At 54.7% G+C, this 17,498-nt stretch overlaps 1 protein-coding gene across 1 annotated transcript in view; it reads left to right on the top strand.

Moving 5' to 3' along the window:
• The window catches only part of DYNC1H1 (dynein, cytoplasmic 1, heavy chain 1), a 62,185-nt gene that overhangs the window by 15,063 nt on the left and 29,624 nt on the right, over positions 1–17,498 (top strand). The window contains exons 9-30 of the mRNA XM_010851418.1: positions 1,383–2,459; positions 3,132–3,311; positions 4,810–4,959; positions 6,745–6,891; positions 8,213–8,353; positions 8,704–8,880; positions 8,970–9,080; positions 9,163–9,282; positions 9,768–10,007; positions 11,667–11,822; positions 11,963–12,076; positions 12,293–12,403; positions 12,481–12,690; positions 12,844–12,990; positions 13,328–13,494; positions 13,588–13,761; positions 14,580–14,745; positions 14,827–15,015; positions 15,111–15,305; positions 16,010–16,292; positions 16,781–16,881; positions 17,453–17,491. Coding sequence (XP_010849720.1) covers positions 1,383–2,459; positions 3,132–3,311; positions 4,810–4,959; positions 6,745–6,891; positions 8,213–8,353; positions 8,704–8,880; positions 8,970–9,080; positions 9,163–9,282; positions 9,768–10,007; positions 11,667–11,822; positions 11,963–12,076; positions 12,293–12,403; positions 12,481–12,690; positions 12,844–12,990; positions 13,328–13,494; positions 13,588–13,761; positions 14,580–14,745; positions 14,827–15,015; positions 15,111–15,305; positions 16,010–16,292; positions 16,781–16,881; positions 17,453–17,491 — 4,395 coding nt within the window. The remainder of the gene's footprint in view (positions 1–1,382; positions 2,460–3,131; positions 3,312–4,809; positions 4,960–6,744; positions 6,892–8,212; positions 8,354–8,703; positions 8,881–8,969; positions 9,081–9,162; positions 9,283–9,767; positions 10,008–11,666; positions 11,823–11,962; positions 12,077–12,292; positions 12,404–12,480; positions 12,691–12,843; positions 12,991–13,327; positions 13,495–13,587; positions 13,762–14,579; positions 14,746–14,826; positions 15,016–15,110; positions 15,306–16,009; positions 16,293–16,780; positions 16,882–17,452; positions 17,492–17,498) is intronic.

Below are 17,498 nucleotides of genomic sequence, written 5' to 3'. Positions count from 1 at the left end.
GTGGGCTTTTCTCTAGTTGTGGTGAGTGGGGGCGACTCCCTGTGGCCGCGTGTGGGCATCTCGTCGCGGTGGCTTTCCTTGTTGCGGAGCACAGGCTCTGGGGTGCCCGGGCTTCAGCAGTTGCCGCTCCCGGGATCTAGAGTGCTGGCTCTGTGGTGCGATGCACAGGCTTGGTGGCTCCGCAGCATGTGGGGTCTTCCTGGAGCAGCGCAGGCAGATTCTTACCCCCTCAGATGCCAGGGAAGTCCCCAGAATCCCTGCTGTAAGCTGCTCTTGTGCTCCCACCTGCAGAGCTGCGAGTCTTCCTGCCTGGGGTGGGAGCGCCCCAGGCCGTCGGCTCCCCGCCCTCACCTGAGGTGGCACACCTCAAAGTGTGAGCTGCATTCCGTGGCTGTCCGTTGTCCTGAAATGGCTGTTTAATAATTCTGTCCAGTTTTTGCTCCTATAATGTCCTTGCCAGGAGTTCTCAGGATGTTTTTAAATATATAAAATAAAAGGCAGAGGTTTATAAGGAAACATTTGTCCATGGTTCTGAAGTTGTGATCTATGGACAGTCATCTGTGTGCTTCTCCGTGAACACGTAAAAGAGCAAGACAGGCCTGCTAGCAGGACTTTGAAGTAGTGAACATAAACAAGCTCTCAGGACTATAGTACAGCTGTCGTGTGACCTGGAAGAATTTATTGATGGCAGAGGGCACTGGGGACAGCTGTAACTGTTGCCTACATCATGACTGAAGAAAATGCTAAATTTAATTAGGCTTAGTGAAAATGATTTTCTCCAAACAAATTCACAGACTGTCTGAACTTCATGGGCGGCGTCTGTGGACCCCAGATCACGCCCCCTGCCTGGCGGTGTAATTCTGCGAGAGTGGGCCTGAGCTGTGCCCGGGGGTCTGCTGCGTCCCGAGGTGCTGGGCCTGTGTGCTCTGCTGTCTGTCCAGGAGCATTCAGGGGACTGAGCGGACCCTCTCAGTTACTGTCATGCTTGACCTGTCCCTCTGCTGCAGTGTGGACCCTGGGCTGTAATCTAAAGTTTTAGAAATAAAAATGAGAAGTGTACTGGGTACTGGCTTTGTATGAACCATTCCTGTGAAGTCCTGAGCTTTCCAGTGCAGTTTGAGGGAAGAACCCCAAACCCAGGTCTCAACACATTTTTTTTTTTAGCTTCTTTGGCCACAAAACTACATTGTCTGAAGGTCTTTACAGCAGAGTTAAAACGTACAGTATCGTGTCTTACACGGTCTTGACTTGTGGTTGTAAAATGTTTGACTAAACGTTAGGCTTACATGGTGGACTGGTCATCTTGTGTGGTGTGTGCTACTCAATGAGATAAAAGTTTTCCCCTTGGCAGACCTGTTTTCTTCCAAACCCTCTCCTCCCAGGTCACAGCAGTTGCACAGCAGAACCAAGGAGAGGTGCCTGAGCCCCAGGACATGAAAGTGGCTGAGGTTCTCTTCGACGCTGCCGACGCGAATGCCATAGAGGAGGTCAACCTGGCTTATGAGAACGTCAAGGAAGTGGACGGGCTGGATGTCTCCAAGGAGGGCACAGAGGCCTGGGAGGCCGCAATGAAGAGATACGATGAGAGGATCGACAGGGTGGAGACCCGGATCACCGCGCGCCTGCGAGACCAGCTTGGCACCGCCAAGAACGCCAACGAGATGTTCCGGATCTTCTCCAGGTTCAACGCGCTGTTCGTCCGGCCTCACATTCGCGGGGCCATCCGCGAGTACCAGACGCAGCTGATCCAGCGTGTGAAGGACGACATCGAGTCTCTTCACGACAAGTTCAAAGTCCAATACCCGCAGAGCCAGGCGTGTAAGATGAGCCACGTGCGCGACCTGCCGCCCGTGTCCGGCTCCATCATCTGGGCCAAGCAGATCGACCGGCAGCTGACGGCCTACATGAAGCGCGTGGAGGACGTGCTGGGCAAGGGCTGGGAGAACCACGTGGAGGGCCAGAAGCTGAAGCAGGACGGGGACAGCTTCCGCATGAAGCTCAACACGCAGGAGATATTCGACGACTGGGCCCGCAAGGTGCAGCAGCGCAACCTGGGCGTGTCGGGCCGCATCTTCACCATCGAGAGCACGCGCGTCCGGGGCCGCGCCGGCAGCGTCCTCAAGCTGAAGGTCAACTTCCTCCCCGAGATCATCACCCTCTCCAAAGAAGTACGAAACCTCAAGTGGCTCGGCTTCCGCGTCCCGCTGGCGATCGTGAACAAGGCTCACCAAGCGAACCAGCTGTACCCCTTTGCCATCTCGCTGATCGAGAGCGTGCGGACCTATGAGCGCACGTGTGAGAAGGTGGAGGAGCGGAGCACCATCTCCCTGCTGGTGGCGGGCCTGAAGAAGGAGGTGCAGGCACTGATCGCCGAGGGCATCGCCTTGGTGTGGGAGTCCTACAAGCTCGACCCCTACGTGCAGCGCTTGGCGGAGACGGTCTTCAACTTCCAGGAAAAGGTGCATGCCGCTTCCATCTTCCCCATCCCAGAGGGTGGCCAGTCGGTTAGCAGTTAGCTCTCTACAGAGGTCGCCCATGGTCCCAACAGCTCAGGGCCATGTCTGCTGAGCGGGAGAAGGAGGCCTTCCCCTCACCGGGCTGTTGGATGGTGTGGGGCCTTTAGGGAGGCCGTTCAGTGACAGTCCCCGTTGCTAGGGAGCCAGGGAAGAGATGAAGGGCACGAGAGCGTTGTCACTGATAAAGCTGCGTGGACAGCGGGCTGGTGGTCGGCCTGCCCCAGACCTGGCCTTCCTCCCCAAAACCCCCACCTGGCTGTGCCGCGGTCAGCTCCTGGCCCTGCTCCTGCCTCTGCAGGCAGCGCAGAGTCCACTGGTCTGGTGTGTGGCTGGCTCCTGGAGAGGGAAGGTGCAGAGCAGCATGCCTTGATGTCCTGTTCCCGCATGTGCGGGCAGAGGGCGCCTTCCCTGGAGCGGGAGCGGGGAGGCGCCGGTGTGCATACCTTTCCCCTCCCTCCTCGGAGACAGGTGGGGTGTGGCGTCAGGCTAGCACGCAGGGTTAGTGCTCTGAGGAAGAACTTCTCTGTCTCAGACGTTTATTAATTGAGAAGAATATACATGACATAAAGGCATGGAGTAAGCTGGTGATTTAACGCGAACTGGGCCTTCCTTTAGGTGGACGATCTGCTGATTATCGAGGAGAAGATAGACCTGGAAGTCCGCTCCCTGGAGACGTGCATGTACGACCACAAGACTTTCTCCGAGATCCTGAACAGAGTGCAGAAGGCCGTGGACGACCTCAACCTGCACTCCTACTCCAACCTGCCCATCTGGGTCAGCAAGCTGGACATGGAGGTGAGCTGGTGCCGGCTGCACCTAGCGTTGTCTGCCATCTTTGGGGGTGGCCCCGGTCCACAAGTCTGTTAGGTCAGGCCTGAAAAGCTCGTTTCTGTGGCAGTTATCACTGACCGTGACCACCAGTTCTTTGCAGAAACCCCCTGCAGCTGACAGTAGCTGAACTGCCGTGCTGGCTGCAGCCGCCCTCCTCCTGCGCCGGAAGCAGGGAGCTCCGGGGGAGGGGAGGAGTGCTGTCTGCTTTCTGGGAGTGTGACAAGCTCCTGCAGCCCGTCTCTGCTCTGCTGATTGAGGTGGTTCTCCCTAGCCCTCCTCTCCTGGCAGCCTTCTCTGGCCACCCTGTCTCCCTCCACCACCCCCCCAGCATCCACGTACCTCTTGTTCCTGGTTTAGAGGATCTTGGCTCACCCTTGTGGGGTGGGTGTTGGGAGCATACTTAGCACCCCGTGTGGCTTTCTCGTCAGCGGGTGTCAGAGCAGCCATGAAGTCTCCAGAAGCAGGGAGGGTGTTTTATGGCAGAGGTCACTCAGTGGACAGGTGGTCGTGGGTCAGTTCTGAAGTTCTGTGTGGGTCACAGGTTTTCCCCTCTGAAGTGGATGAGTAAAATGCAGCAGTTCCTCCAACGGGCCCTGAACAGAGCTAACGTTCAGAAGCCCCAGTCTTCTGAATCGAGTGCGAGTCCCAGGTTTTCTCAGGCCGCCCCCACAGTGTTCCCAGGATGGTTGAGTGGCTCACAACGAGGAGGGGGACTCTAAGCAAGATGCGCAGACACCCTAGTCCTTGGAAATCTCACAGATCAGAGATTTCTGACTTCCTTCTTCACTTGTTGAAAGAAAATGGTCACCGTTTGGTGACTGATGTTGACTAGGTTTACTGTGATGATCATATTACAAGTAGGTATACATATTGAATCCTTATGTTGTACATCCAAAACTAATGTTATAGTCAGTTACTGGAGGCAGGAGAAGGGGTGGTAGAGAATGAGATGGTTAGGTAGCATCACTGACTCAATGGACACGAGTTTGAGCAAAGTCCAGGAGATAGTGAGGGACAGGGAAGCCTGGTGTGCTGCAGTCCATGGGGTCACAGAGTCAGACATGATTTAGCAACTGAACAGCAACAATAACAAAATCAATTGTGCCTCGATTTAAAAAAGAAAAATGACTTCATCTCCAAACTCCAGTTTCCTGGTTTTGTACCTGAGGCTGGTGTTTGTGCATTTCCTGTCGCACTGAACACATTTCAAGGCCTTCGCCATGCCTGCGTGGCGGTGCTGGTCTGCTTGTCACTTGTGAGCGGGAGTCCGCAGGCGGAGAGCACAGCCAGCCTAGTCGTCCGTGAGCGGGGGCTGGAGGGTGAGGACGTGAGGTTGAGGAGCTGCGGGTGGAGGCTTGGGGTCAGGAACGATTCGTCCTGGGCCGGAAACAGCGGTGTTCTGTCAGTACGCTCTGCGAGCTAACTGGGAGAAACATTGTTCTTGGGACATGTTTCTCTGTAGATTGAAAGGATACTGGGCGTCCGGCTGCAAGCTGGCCTGAGAGCTTGGACGCAGGTGCTCCTTGGACAAGCGGAGGATAAAGCAGAGGTTGACATGGATACAGATGCCCCTCAAGTTAGTCACAAGCCTGGAGGAGAGCCAAAGATCAAGGTGAGTATCTCGCAGGGCAGCCGGTTCCACAGTAAATAAAGCGCGAGTGAAAAAGCCACTGCGGTGGGCAGACCCAGGCCCGGTCAGCGTCCTGGGGTGACGTGAGATGAGGAAGAGGCTCTTCACCCCGAGCTCCTCCCCCAACCATCCACCAGGGCAGCAGCAGGCAGACCCGGGGGGAGGGCCGTTCTGCAGAGAGCACCCCAAGTGCCAAGGCATAAGAGAAAAGTGGGAAAAGCCGAGTGTCGCAGAGTAGAAGGGATTGAGGGGCTGTGGCCGCCGACTGTGAAGTGGTGTCCTGTGAGACCCGGGGAAGTCTGACTGGAGTCCGTGGGGTCACGGAGCCCCCATGACTGAGCCACTGAACAATGGACTGGCACTCATGTCTTTGTTTTGGTAATGACACCATTCGAGAGGAGGCCGGAGAGGGTGCATACCTTTCCTCTTCATGCCTGCCTTAGAATTCTGCTCTATGTCAAAAACAGTTTCAGAAACACTTGGGGGTTAATTTTTTCATCTATTTGGCTGTGTCGGGGCTTGGTTGCGGGGCGTGGGGTCTCCCTTTCGGTGCAGGCTCGGCAGTTGTGCTCATGGCTGAGTTATTTGTGGGGTCTTAGTTCCCCCACCACGGAGCGAACCCACATCCTCTGCATTGGAAGGTAGATCCCTAACCACTGGACCACCGGGGAAGTCCCAGCTTTTTTTTTTTTTTTTCTTCTTTAATGGAAAATAACATTTAGAAATCTACACTGGGGGAAAATTTCTGTTCTCCTAGGATATACGTAGGAATTAATTTGAAGAACTGGATATAATGGTCTGCTGCAAGCAGAAGTTCAGACTGTGACCCTAAAATGTCAGTTTTAATAAAAATCTGAGTAGAATTCTCACGGAAGGATGCAGCAGTGCACTGCGGAGCACGCTGGACAGCAGCCCTCATCTCCACGTGACTGTTCCCCGTCGTGGGAAGGAGGGCTCTGCTGGGGCTGGCAGGCTCTCCAGAAAGTTCTCTTTAAACTCTGCCCGTAACACAGGTGCTAGTTATAAATGTGTCCACCTTACACTGATGGCATTGAGCCGTGCATTCGTTCTGTGTGGTCTACAGTGTTTGTGTTCTCTTCACCAGTGAACGTCTCCAGATCAGAAGCCTGATAGAAGTGGGCGACTAGAAGCTTTGATCTGAGAGAAACAATTGGCTTTTTTTTTTTTCTTACCAGACTTCACGTTTTCTTTTAATACTTGAAATGTTTTCACTTTTGAATACTACAGATATTCATCCCCAGAGCATACTTTTTAAAAGAAATTACCGAGATGCAGAAAAGCAAGTGAGGTGTCTGAGTTGATCAGACGTGTAGTAAAGACTGAGCTGGAGTTCTGAAAGTAGCCCACAGCACTGGCGGGTGGCGCAGGCTGCTCCCAGCCTGTGAACCTACACCAGCCAAGTCAGCCTGTGTCCCTGCTTTCTCAGGCCACAAGGTCCTCACGTCCCGAGATCATCACAGACATCAGATCCCATGGCGCTTCACTGAGCGCCTGTTGTGTGTCTGACAGCCAGGCACTGGGTGCCCAGGAGGAGCCCATGCGCAGCTGCCCTCTGACCCCCTCCAGGCCCTTGGGGAGGGCTGCAGACCAAACATGAGCTCACAGAAGGCTGGATCTGTTAGTAACTTAATAGACTTTGTGGTTCACACGGAACTAATGTAATGATTCAGGGAGAGAAAATGGTATATTTCAAAGCCCTTGAACTGAAATAGACTGCTGAGTCAAAACGACACCTTTGCTTTCCAGAACGTCGTTCATGAGCTGAGGATCACCAACCAGGTCATCTATTTGAACCCGCCCATCGAGGAGTGCAGGTACAAGCTGTACCAGGAGATGTTCGCCTGGAAGATGGTGGTGCTGTCTCTCCCCCGGATCCAGAGCCAGCGGTACCAGGTGAGTGCTTGCGAGGAAGCCCCAGACCTCAGCTCAGCACTCTGTCAGCTCAGCGCTCTGGCGGAACGCTGGAGGGGCGCGGTGTCACCCGACACTTGCCCTGTAGTTACTGCTCCACACAGTCTCAGGTGTATCTCTTTTCTTAGCTGTGCACGTAGCTCCATTCTCCCTCCTCCCTCCTCTGGGGCCTGGTCTTCGCTCCCGGCTTCCCCAGCTCTCCCTGCACCTTGCCGGCCCGTCCACATCACTGATCACTGGTTCCTGTGTGTTCTGTGCCTGCCCTCCCCCCCGTCCTCCGTGTCCCGTCTGGCCATAAGTACCAGCCGTGTGCTGTTTCCATCTTCAGAATTTACCCTGGTCTGTTTCTTGTGATGTCCAGTGCTGCAGTCGTGCATGGTACATCTCACCCCCCTCGGCCTAGTTAAGCCCCCTCCTCACTGGTCTCTGTCTGCTCTTGCCCCTCTAAAAGCTGCCATCAGCGCAGCAGCCCAGATTACCTCTTAGGTGTGTGTTGACCCCGACGCTGCTGTTTGGGGGGCCTGGTAACGGCTTCCCGTCTCGCCCACCAAGGGGCCTGTGGGCCTCCGACACGTGCCGCTCTGCCGCCTGCCTCTCCACCCCGGCTCTGCTGCAGCGCGCCGGGCCTGCCCGTCCTCACACGGGCCGGATGGACACTGGCCCCCAGGGCCTCTGCCCTTGCTCATCCCCTGCCCCCAGCTCTGCCAGGGGTCACCTCCTCAGTTGAGGCCTCCTGCGCCTCTCCGTGTAAAATACGTCCTGCCCCTGCATTCCTTCCCACCCCTGTTTCTCCAGAGCCCTGCTCGCCATCTGACGGCCTGTGTCTTTTGCTTTTCCCTTGGTTGTCTTCCCCTCCCCCACAGAACATAAGTCTGTGCCAGCAGAGGTCTTTGTCTGCTCATAATACCTGCAGCAGTGCCTGGCCTGTGACCGGCCCACAGGTTGTGGACCCCGAGTGACTGTGTGCACGCTGGTGTTCACACTTGGTGGTGGTGCCTCACTCGCTGAGGTGACACCCTCAGTCCCGCCCCCTGGGATGAGAGGCTCGGGTCTCATGGAACCCACTCTGGACACCCTGCTCCCCGCTCGAGGCACGCCTGCTCAAACAGGGACGCCACACCTTCTGGCTTGTGGTTGACGCGCCTTTCCTTGGTTTGATGAGTTAGGTTACCTGTGACCGGGATGAGTGAGCGTTATCCCTTAGGTACCATTTCTTTCCATTTACTTCAATGCCGTGAAAGGCAGCTGAGGTTCACATTTCTGTACGCACTCCCTGCTTTCATTTCCGCTTTTGTTCGGTTAGGTGGGCGTCCACTATGAACTGACGGAAGAGGAGAAGTTCTACCGGAATGCTCTGACACGGATGCCAGATGGCCCCGTGGCCCTGGAGGAGTCCTACTCTGCAGTCATGGGCATCGTCACCGAGGTCGAGCAGTACGTCAAGGTGAGGCACGCCTCTCGCTCTGGTGCGTATGTGATCTGTCCTAGACGCAAGTGTGAGCTTGAATGAATGTGGAGCTAAGTCTTGACTAAACGTAATGCGATTTATGAGGTGATCTTTGCCATTTTAAAGCAAGGAGTGAACAGTGGAATGGACCTTCTGGGATGTTAATCATTTTGGAGAGGAGAAAACTTTATTCTTTTTTGGTTGGGAAGCTGAGCATTGGAAATGAGAGTTTATTCCTAACAGGGATGAAGGAACACAAACCTTTTTAGCAGAATATGACCGCACGTATTAACATTTCACAAAACGAGACGTCGAGCTGCCATGGGTGGCTGTGTTCTCGTTTGCAGGTCTGGCTTCAGTATCAGTGCTTGTGGGACATGCAAGCTGAGAACATCTATAACCGACTCGGGGAAGACCTCAGCAAGTGGCAGGCTCTGCTGGTCCAGATAAGGAAGGCCCGGGGGACCTTCGACAATGCAGAGACCAAGAAAGAGTTTGGGCCGGTGGTCATAGATTACGGCAAGGTGAGCCCAGTCGACTGCCTAGAAGGCGCGCTGTGAGGGCAGCGTCTGACCACAGGGAAGCTGCAGTGTGAACACTCCTCCCCCCACAGGTCCAGTCGAAGGTGAACCTGAAGTACGACTCCTGGCACAAGGAGGTGCTCAGCAAATTTGGGCAGATGCTCGGCTCCAACATGACGGAGTTCCACTCCCAGATCTCCAAGGTGAGAAGGCGGGATCCCGGCAGGGCGGCAAGCCCGCCGGCCGCCTCGGCTCCCCGATCGACGCCATGCTCTCTGCCCACAGTCCCGCCAGGAGCTGGAGCAGCACTCGGTGGACACGGCCAGCACCTCTGACGCAGTGACCTTCATCACCTACGTGCAGTCCCTGAAACGGAAGATCAAGCAGTTTGAGAAGCAAGTCGAGGTGAGCTCTGTCCCTCGCTGTGTCTTGGGGGTCCCCGGGGTGTCTCTGTCTTACCCCCTGGCGTCCTCGTAAAGGTGGACGCCAGTGTTCCAGACGGCTGCATTTTAAAAAGCTCTGCAGGTGATCTTCAGGCACTTCAAGGTTTGAGAACGACAGGTTCTTATTTTTTGAAATCTTTTACTTTAGTTGTTGATCTTCAAGTCCTCAAAGTTGAATTTCCTTCTCATAGTTTGGACCTAGGGTGTGAAGCCCAGTTCCAGGGCGCTCAGGCCCTGCTCGGGGCCGCCTGAGTGTGGCCAGGGCAGTCCCGGGGCTGGCCCAGCGGGCCCCTCGGCGGCCTGCTGCCCTGGGGCACAGCGCTGTGGGGAGGGGAGGTTCCTGGAGGAGAGCAGGTGTGTCCTGTACCCACGGGTGTCTTCTTGGAGTCTGACCGTAGCTCTTGTTACTCCTAGAAGAAAAAGCCCGTTCGTTTGTTCCCCCTCCAGCTCTACCGCAATGGCCAGCGGCTGCTGGAGAAGCAGAGGTTCCAGTTCCCGCCGTCCTGGCTCTACATCGACAACATCGAGGGGGAGTGGGGGGCCTTCAACGACATCATGAGGCGGAAGGACTCTGCCATCCAGCAGCAGGTGGCCAACCTACAGATGAAGATCGTGCAGGAGGACCGGGCTGTGGAGAGCCGCACCACCGACCTGCTGACCGACTGGGAGAAGACCAAGCCCGTCACGGTGAGCCCCAACGCAGCCCCGTGCTCTCCCCGCACCAGCAGCGTCCTCTGTGTCCCCGCTTTCAGAGTGAGGCGCCCTGCCGCGGCTGAGCTTTGCAGGGTGAAGGCACTGCCCTCCTGTAATTAAGGGAGCCGTCCTTGCAGAGAGTGGCTGTGAAACCGTGAAAGCCCGCTCAGATAGACCTCTTTTCAGCCAGACCCCTCGCGACAGTCATTTAAGGCAGGGAATGCTTCTACAGCCTAGCGTTTCTCCGCTCGTAAGTTACCCTCTTAGCTGTACTCGGGAGTTAGACTTGTCCCTCTTGTGGACTCAGGCCAGGCGTCCCCCGGCGCTACTGCCTGGCCTGTGCCCTGGGGCCGTCCTGGGCTGTGCCACTGCCATTGCAGTGGTTAAGGCTCTCTGTGCCCAGAGACTGCTGCAGCCAGGCCGCCGCGTTCACTCCAGTTTGTACTGAGCACCAGCCGTGTTCTGGGTAGCAGGAACACAGCGGTGACCAAAAAGGAGCCTGACCCCAGCGGGACACGTTCCCGCAGGAGACAGGGTGAGAAGGGAACCGGAAGGACACGCACTTCAAGGCAGATGGAGACGCGAGCTGGGGGAGGGTGTTGGGGCCTCACTGCTCTGCGGGGAGTCTGGTGTGTGGAGACCGCTGGGGGCAGGCAGGCGTGCCGAGGGGCATGCAGACAGGCAGGACAGGGCTCAGCCATGTAGGTCCCGGCCCGCCTGGTTTTCGGGGTGGGATTCACTCGGAGGCACACGTGTGCACCCCGCAGGAGAAGGTGTGAGTGTATCCTAGATGCTGGTCTGGTTTTGTGGGCGGGGCTGTGGCTCTCCACAAGAGACCTGGGGACCCCCCCCACGCCCCCGCCCCCGGCCCCAGCACACACTCACGTCTGCTGGGTCGGCCTCCGTCCTGCCCTCAGCTGGTCTGTGCTGCTGCCCTGAGGTCCCGCTTTGTGTCTGGTTGGGCCACGGGGCCCCGGGGTGAAGCAGGCTGTGCCTCACTGATGGCAGAACTGCCAGGTCATGCGGGGGAGTGAGGGCTGATCAGTAAGTAGGCAAGAGTGCAGCTCCTCAGGGTGGGCGTCTCATCATCTCACCTCGCTGGTGATGTTTTAGTTAGAACTCTCTTTGAGGGAGTTCCCTGGGGGTCCAGTGGTTAGGACTCAGTGCTCTCACTTCTGAGGGCCCGGGTTCACCCCCTGGTCAGGGAATTGAGGCCCCACAGGACACAGCGTGGCAAAAAAGAAAACAAAACTTGAATTGGTATTCGGTGTAGTCGTTCTCAAAGATTATTAAGACACCTGTGAATCGTGTTAGTGCAGAAGTCGAGCCGCCTCCGATGAGAGCGGTGCTTTCCTCCTCACCTTCCCTCGTCACTCATACCATGGCCATGCCTCAGAGGGCGTGCCTGGCAGGGCTGTCCTGCTCCGGGCCCAGGTCAGCGCCTCCCTGGCACTCCGCAAGGGGATGCCTGACTCGACAGGTGCTCCCCTTGCCCAGGTCAGGTCTGGAAGTAACGGGCACGCATCAGCAGCGTGCACTTGGGAACATTTACACGCAGACACTCAAGGAAGCGTAGAGTCCCCTCCAGCGCCTCAGAGCTGGGCCCCTCTGTCCTGAGACCTGGCTCTGACTCGCTGGCCTTGACCGCTTCAGGGCAACCTGCGTCCAGAGGAGGCACTTCAGGCTCTCACCATATACGAAGGGAAGTTCGGCAGGCTGAAGGACGACCGTGAGAAGTGCGCGAAGGCCAAGGAGGCCCTGGAGCTGACCGACACAGGGCTTCTCAGCGGCAGCGAAGAGCGAGTCCAGGTACGAGCCGCTCCCGCTGGTGGGTGGGTGCGGGCACCTCGTGCCGACCTCGCCCCCACCCCAGCTGTCCCAAAGGCCCTAGCAGAGTCCGAGGTGGCTCCTCTTCTGAAGTGTAACTGCTCTGCCGTCCTTGATTGCAGGTGGCCTTAGAAGAGTTACAGGACCTCAAAGGCGTTTGGTCAGAGCTTTCTAAGGTCTGGGAGCAGATTGACCAGATGAAGGAGCAGCCGTGGGTTTCTGTGCAGCCTCGAAAGGTATGCATCACTAAGACAGATACCGCATTGCCCTTCACATGATGAAAGTTGGAGACTGTACTTAGGAACTTGGCAAGCAGGGAGCTGTACTGTGAGTTCACAAGAAGTCCCTTCCTGGTTGTTTATCTGAAATTTCTTTTAAGGCTAGTTTTTAAATGTTTCATCCTTTAAAGGAACGTTGGCAAACTGAATACCACCTTGGGTTTCTCTTGACAGCTTCGACAGAATTTAGATGGCCTCCTGAACCAGCTGAAAAACTTCCCTGCCCGATTGCGGCAGTACGCGTCCTACGAGTTTGTGCAGAGGCTCCTGAAAGGCTACCTGAAGGTGGGTGACCCGGAGCTGCCGGCTGGGAGTCAGCCAGAAACACGCCACGCGGATGACTCGGCTCCCTCTCTCCACAGATAAACATGCTGGTGATTGAGCTCAAGTCCGAAGCACTTAAGGACCGCCACTGGAAACAGCTGATGAAGCGGCTTCACGTGAACTGGGTTGTATCTGAGCTGACCCTTGGCCAAATCTGGGACGTGGACTTGCAGAAGAATGAAGCTGTTGTCAAGGATGTGCTGCTTGTGGCACAGGGGGAGATGGCTCTGGAGGAGTTTCTGAAGCAGGTGCGTGTCGGGCTGTGACACACACCTGAGCTGTGTGAAAACGGAGCCCCACCTGTGGTCCCTCTTGTCCCCATAACGTTAACTCACTCGGTCACTCATGTGGTTGGCGCACGCCCATACATTGATGACCTGCCTCTTTGGGTTGCAATTCAGATACGAGAAGTGTGGAACACTTATGAATTGGACTTGGTTAACTATCAGAACAAGTGTCGCCTGATCCGCGGCTGGGACGACCTCTTCAACAAGGTCAAAGAGCACATCAACAGCGTGTCCGCCATGAAGCTCTCTCCGTACTACAAGGTACGTGGGGGCTTCCCCCCCGCACATCCACCGTAATGCCCGCAGCCTCACGGGGACGTCCCTGGCGGTCCAGCGGTTAAAACTCCAGGCTTCAACTGCAGGGAGTACGGGTTCGATCCCTGGTCAGGGAACTAAGACCCCAAGTGCTATATGGCCAAAATAACTTAATAAACATTTAAAAATAAAAATGGCCAGGCTCACAGTTACCAGGGACCTGTTTTTAGAAAATGTGAGTCGCATAACTTGATAGGATGTTCGTCTGCATCTTGGGGTAGGTTCTGGCATATCTGAGAGGGGAGAGGGCAGCAGCTGACCTCTGCCCTGCTTCACCCGCTAGGTGTTTGAGGAGGACGCCCTGAGCTGGGAAGACAAGCTGAACCGCATCATGGCCCTCTTCGACGTGTGGATCGACGTGCAGAGGCGCTGGGTCTACCTGGAGGGCATCTTCACAGGCAGCGCGGACATCAAGCACCTGCTGCCAGTGGAGACCCAGCGGTTCCAGAGGTAGGGCCTCCAGCGGGTGGGGCGGAAGGGCGGGCTTGGCTGGGAGCACCGCGTGAAGGCCGGCAGTAACCTCGCTTCTGATTTGACCTGTAGCATCAGCACGGAGTTCTTGGCTCTAATGAAGAAAGTATCCAAGTCTCCCCTGGTGATGGACGTTCTGAACATCCAGGGGGTGCAGAGGTCTTTGGAGAGGTTGGCAGACCTGCTGGGAAAGATCCAGAAGGCCCTGGGAGAGTACCTGGAGAGAGAGCGCTCGTCTTTCCCCAGGTGGGGGGCGTCTCAGGCGCAGACTGAGGGGAGGCCCAGCTCTGTGCTTTCTTCCCTCCTGGCTTGTGAGTTGCTCACTCTGACATCAAGGGTTTTGTTGCCAGTAATCCATTTAATGAATACTGTTTCCCTTTCATCGATTGATTCCTCTTAATTTTCTACCGTGGATTTGTATACTAAGTTCCATTTAAACTATTATTCACCCTCCCAGGCAGCTTGTCTCTCTTAAAAAACTCACTCTGATGATTTTATTTTCTAAGTGGTATTTTTTTTTTTCTTTCTGAATAGTTTGAGTGAGTGAAACTCGCTCAGTCGTGTCTGACTCTTTGCGACCCCATGGACTGTAGCCCACCAGGCTCCTCTGTCCATGGCCCGCCAGGCTCCTCTGTCCATGGCCCGCCAGGCTACTCTGTCCATGGGGATTCTCCAGGCAAGAATACTGGAGTGGGTTGACAGTGCCCTCCTCCAGGGGATCTTCCCAACCCAGGGATCGAACCCAGGTCTCCCGCACTGCAGGCAGATTCTTTATGGTCTGAGCCACCAGGGAAGCTCTCTGAATAGTTTACTTATAAGTTGAGCAGGTTTTTTAAACATGGATGAAGTGAGGTGAATTATATGAAATGCATTGCATTTCTTTTCAGTGTCTTGTTAGGGAAGTGAGTCTCTCTTGCTGAGGGCTGGAGAAGACCTGGATGTGATCCGCGTTCAGGCTGGAGATGGTCCACACCATCCACGTCCACTTTCCTTTCTTACTGTTTGATTCACCTTATTTGTGTATGTGTCATGTTTTAGCAACTTAAATGCTGTTTTAATTTTAGATTCTATTTTGTGGGTGATGAAGATTTGCTTGAAATCATTGGAAACAGTAAGAATGTAGCTAAGTTACAGAAACACTTCAAGAAAATGTTTGCTGGAGTCTCGAGCATCATCCTCAATGAAGACAACTCCGTCGTCCTGGGCATCTCGTCCCGTGAAGGAGAGGAGGTAGTGAGGTTTACGATTGTAACTCAGAAAACTTCGCTCCTGTCTTTGCACACCTTAATTCGTAGGTTGTCTTTATTTCAGGTTATGTTTAAAACTCCCGTGTCAATCACCGAACATCCCAAAATCAACGAGTGGCTCACACTGGTGGAGAAGGAGATGCGGGTCACGCTGGCCAAACTCCTCGCTGAGTCTGTTACCGAAGTCGAGATCTTTGGTAAAGCAACATCAATCGACCCAAATACCTACATCACCTGGATTGACAAATACCAGGTACTGTCCAGTAGCAGGGCGACGGGCTGGAGCTGGGGACACTGGCTGACCTTTAAAACCACTCTTTTGGGTCTCCTGTGTGCCGCACCTCCCAGGCCCAGCTGGTGGTCCTGTCAGCGCAGATCGCCTGGTCTGAGAACGTGGAGACGGCGCTGAGCAGCATGGGCGGGAGCGGCGACGCGGCCCCCCTGCACTCCGTGCTGAGCAACGTGGAGGTCACCCTCAACGTGCTGGCCGACTCGGTCCTCATGGAGCAGCCCCCGCTCCGCAGGCGCAAGCTGGAGCACTTGGTGAGTCCTCCTCCTGGTCAGGCTCCCCTGCCTTCCCCTCGAGCAGCTAAAAGAGCTCACGCTCGAGAAATATCCTCATTAGTGTCTGGGAGGAAAGCTAGTCGATGGGCTGTTGACAAGCGCTGGGTGGTCCTTGGCGCTCTCTTCCTGTTGAAGGGCAGCCTTGGGGAACAGGAGCCACATGCACGACCTGGTACAAAGGCTGACCTCCCGGTTCAAAGGCTGACCCTCAGCCCTCAGGGTCTCGCCCCGCCTTCCCAGAGCTCCGCCTCCGGAGGCATGTCTGTGAGCCTTGCCATTTTGCTGCCGGGCTTGTGAGGTTGTGTGCGTCAGGCAGACTGTTAGGTCAGAGGCAGCTCTTCTCCATCATGTTTTATGCGAGTTGCAGGGTTTTTACTTAAAATAAGGTGCTTTTGTCACTCTTCGTTTTTGTTGCAATTCTTTATTTTTTATTTTTTATTTTTTTTATTTTATTTTTTATTTTTCTCTAATTTGCAATTCTTTATTCTATGTAATTCCATCGTGTGACTAGCAGTTCTATCGTTTTTAAAAGTAAATTTTTGTTCCGGAGTATTTATTTACATCATAGTTGGGCCTAGGAACTCAATTTCAAAGTCTCCTAAGTAATCCCAGAAGAGGCATTTCTGTACTTCAGTTCAGGGAGTGTACATTACAATAAACTCTTAAAGTGAGTCTGTCTTCAGATCACAGAGCTGGTTCACCAGAGAGACGTCACCAGGTCCCTGATCAAGAGCAAGGTGGACAACGCCAAGTCTTTCGAGTGGCTCAGCCAGATGCGGTTCTACTTTGACCCGAAGCAGACCGACGTGTTGCAGCAGCTGTCGATTCAGATGGCGAATGCCAAGTTTAACTATGGCTTCGAATACCTGGGTGTTCAGGACAAGCTGGTCCAGACACCCCTCACTGACCGCTGCTATTTGACGATGACACAGGCCTTGGAGGCCAGGCTCGGGGGTTCCCCGTTCGGTGAGTGCCTCCACACACCTGGTCAGGTGAAGTCAGGTGGTAAACCTACTTCTCAGAGATTAAGCAAATGATCTAAATGTATTTCTTAACTATGTGGCTAGTACATTCTTAAACTTTAAATCTTTACATCAGTTACTGCGTCTGTAGTAACCCTTGAACAGCACTGGTTTGCACTGCAAGGGTCCACTTAGACACAGATTTTACTTAGACACAGATTTTTTAATAGATATGCAGTCAGCCTTCCGTGTTCACAGGATTCACATCCTCAGACTGAACCAGCTGTGAATTGACGCTTCCTTCTGAGGTTGGTTGAATCCAGGATGTGGCACCTGTGGATATGGAGGGCCGACAGTGGGACCTGGTGGAATTTGCTTAGAGACAGAGGGCGAACTGTACTTTGATTTTTTTAAAAGAATTGCTTTTTACAGTTCTTAAAGCTGAAGACGTGTTCTCACTTGAGTTCTCAATTCCTTTTCTTCAAATTACAGGGCCTGCGGGGACTGGGAAGACTGAGTCTGTCAAGGCCCTTGGCCACCAGCTGGGCCGCTTTGTTCTAGTTTTCAACTGTGACGAGACCTTTGATTTCCAGGTGAGAGGCTCCTGGGGGACTGCCTAGAGCAGGGGGCCGGGTGGGGAGCGCAGCCCACGCCTCTGGGGGCCGTGAGCCGTGCACACAGCGCTCTTTTTGGGAACGGGGTTACTGGAGCTGTTTGAGGGGCCAGCCGGTGCATGACGCCAACTTGAGCCTCACGTCTTCAGGTTAACTCTTCAGTGTAACGAATCTTTCTGGTGGTGTCTGTGTTTAGGAAAAACAAATAGCGAAGGTTTTTTTTTAAACAACAAAAAGTGTTAGCTCTGTCACTGAAATTTTTTGCACAAGAGGGAAAATAATACATTACATCTGTTCATCTGTGAATGGAGTACTTGCTACATGTAGGGCTGGGCTCCTTGCCTCACGGGTGAAGCTGGTTCCACCTTCACAGCCCTCTCCACCCCACTGCACTCCTCTGGGAGGAAGGTGGTATTACTCGCGTTTCAAAGATGAGCAGACAGGTCTCAGGATGTGATGTGCCCGGGTTGGACCAGTCCCCCAAGCCAGGATTGGAACCCTGTACGGCCAGCACCGGGGCCGTCTTTTAGCGCCTTTCTTCTCGTTTCAGGCGATGGGGCGCATCTTTGTGGGGCTCTGCCAGGTGGGGGCCTGGG

The sequence above is a fragment of the Bison bison genome, unplaced genomic scaffold (genome assembly GCF_000754665.1).
Source record: "Bison bison bison isolate TAMUID 2011002044 unplaced genomic scaffold, Bison_UMD1.0 scf7180017864302, whole genome shotgun sequence".
NCBI classification, from domain to species: Eukaryota; Metazoa; Chordata; class Mammalia; order Artiodactyla; family Bovidae; genus Bison; species Bison bison.
This window is presented reverse-complemented; position numbering and strand designations above follow the sequence as displayed.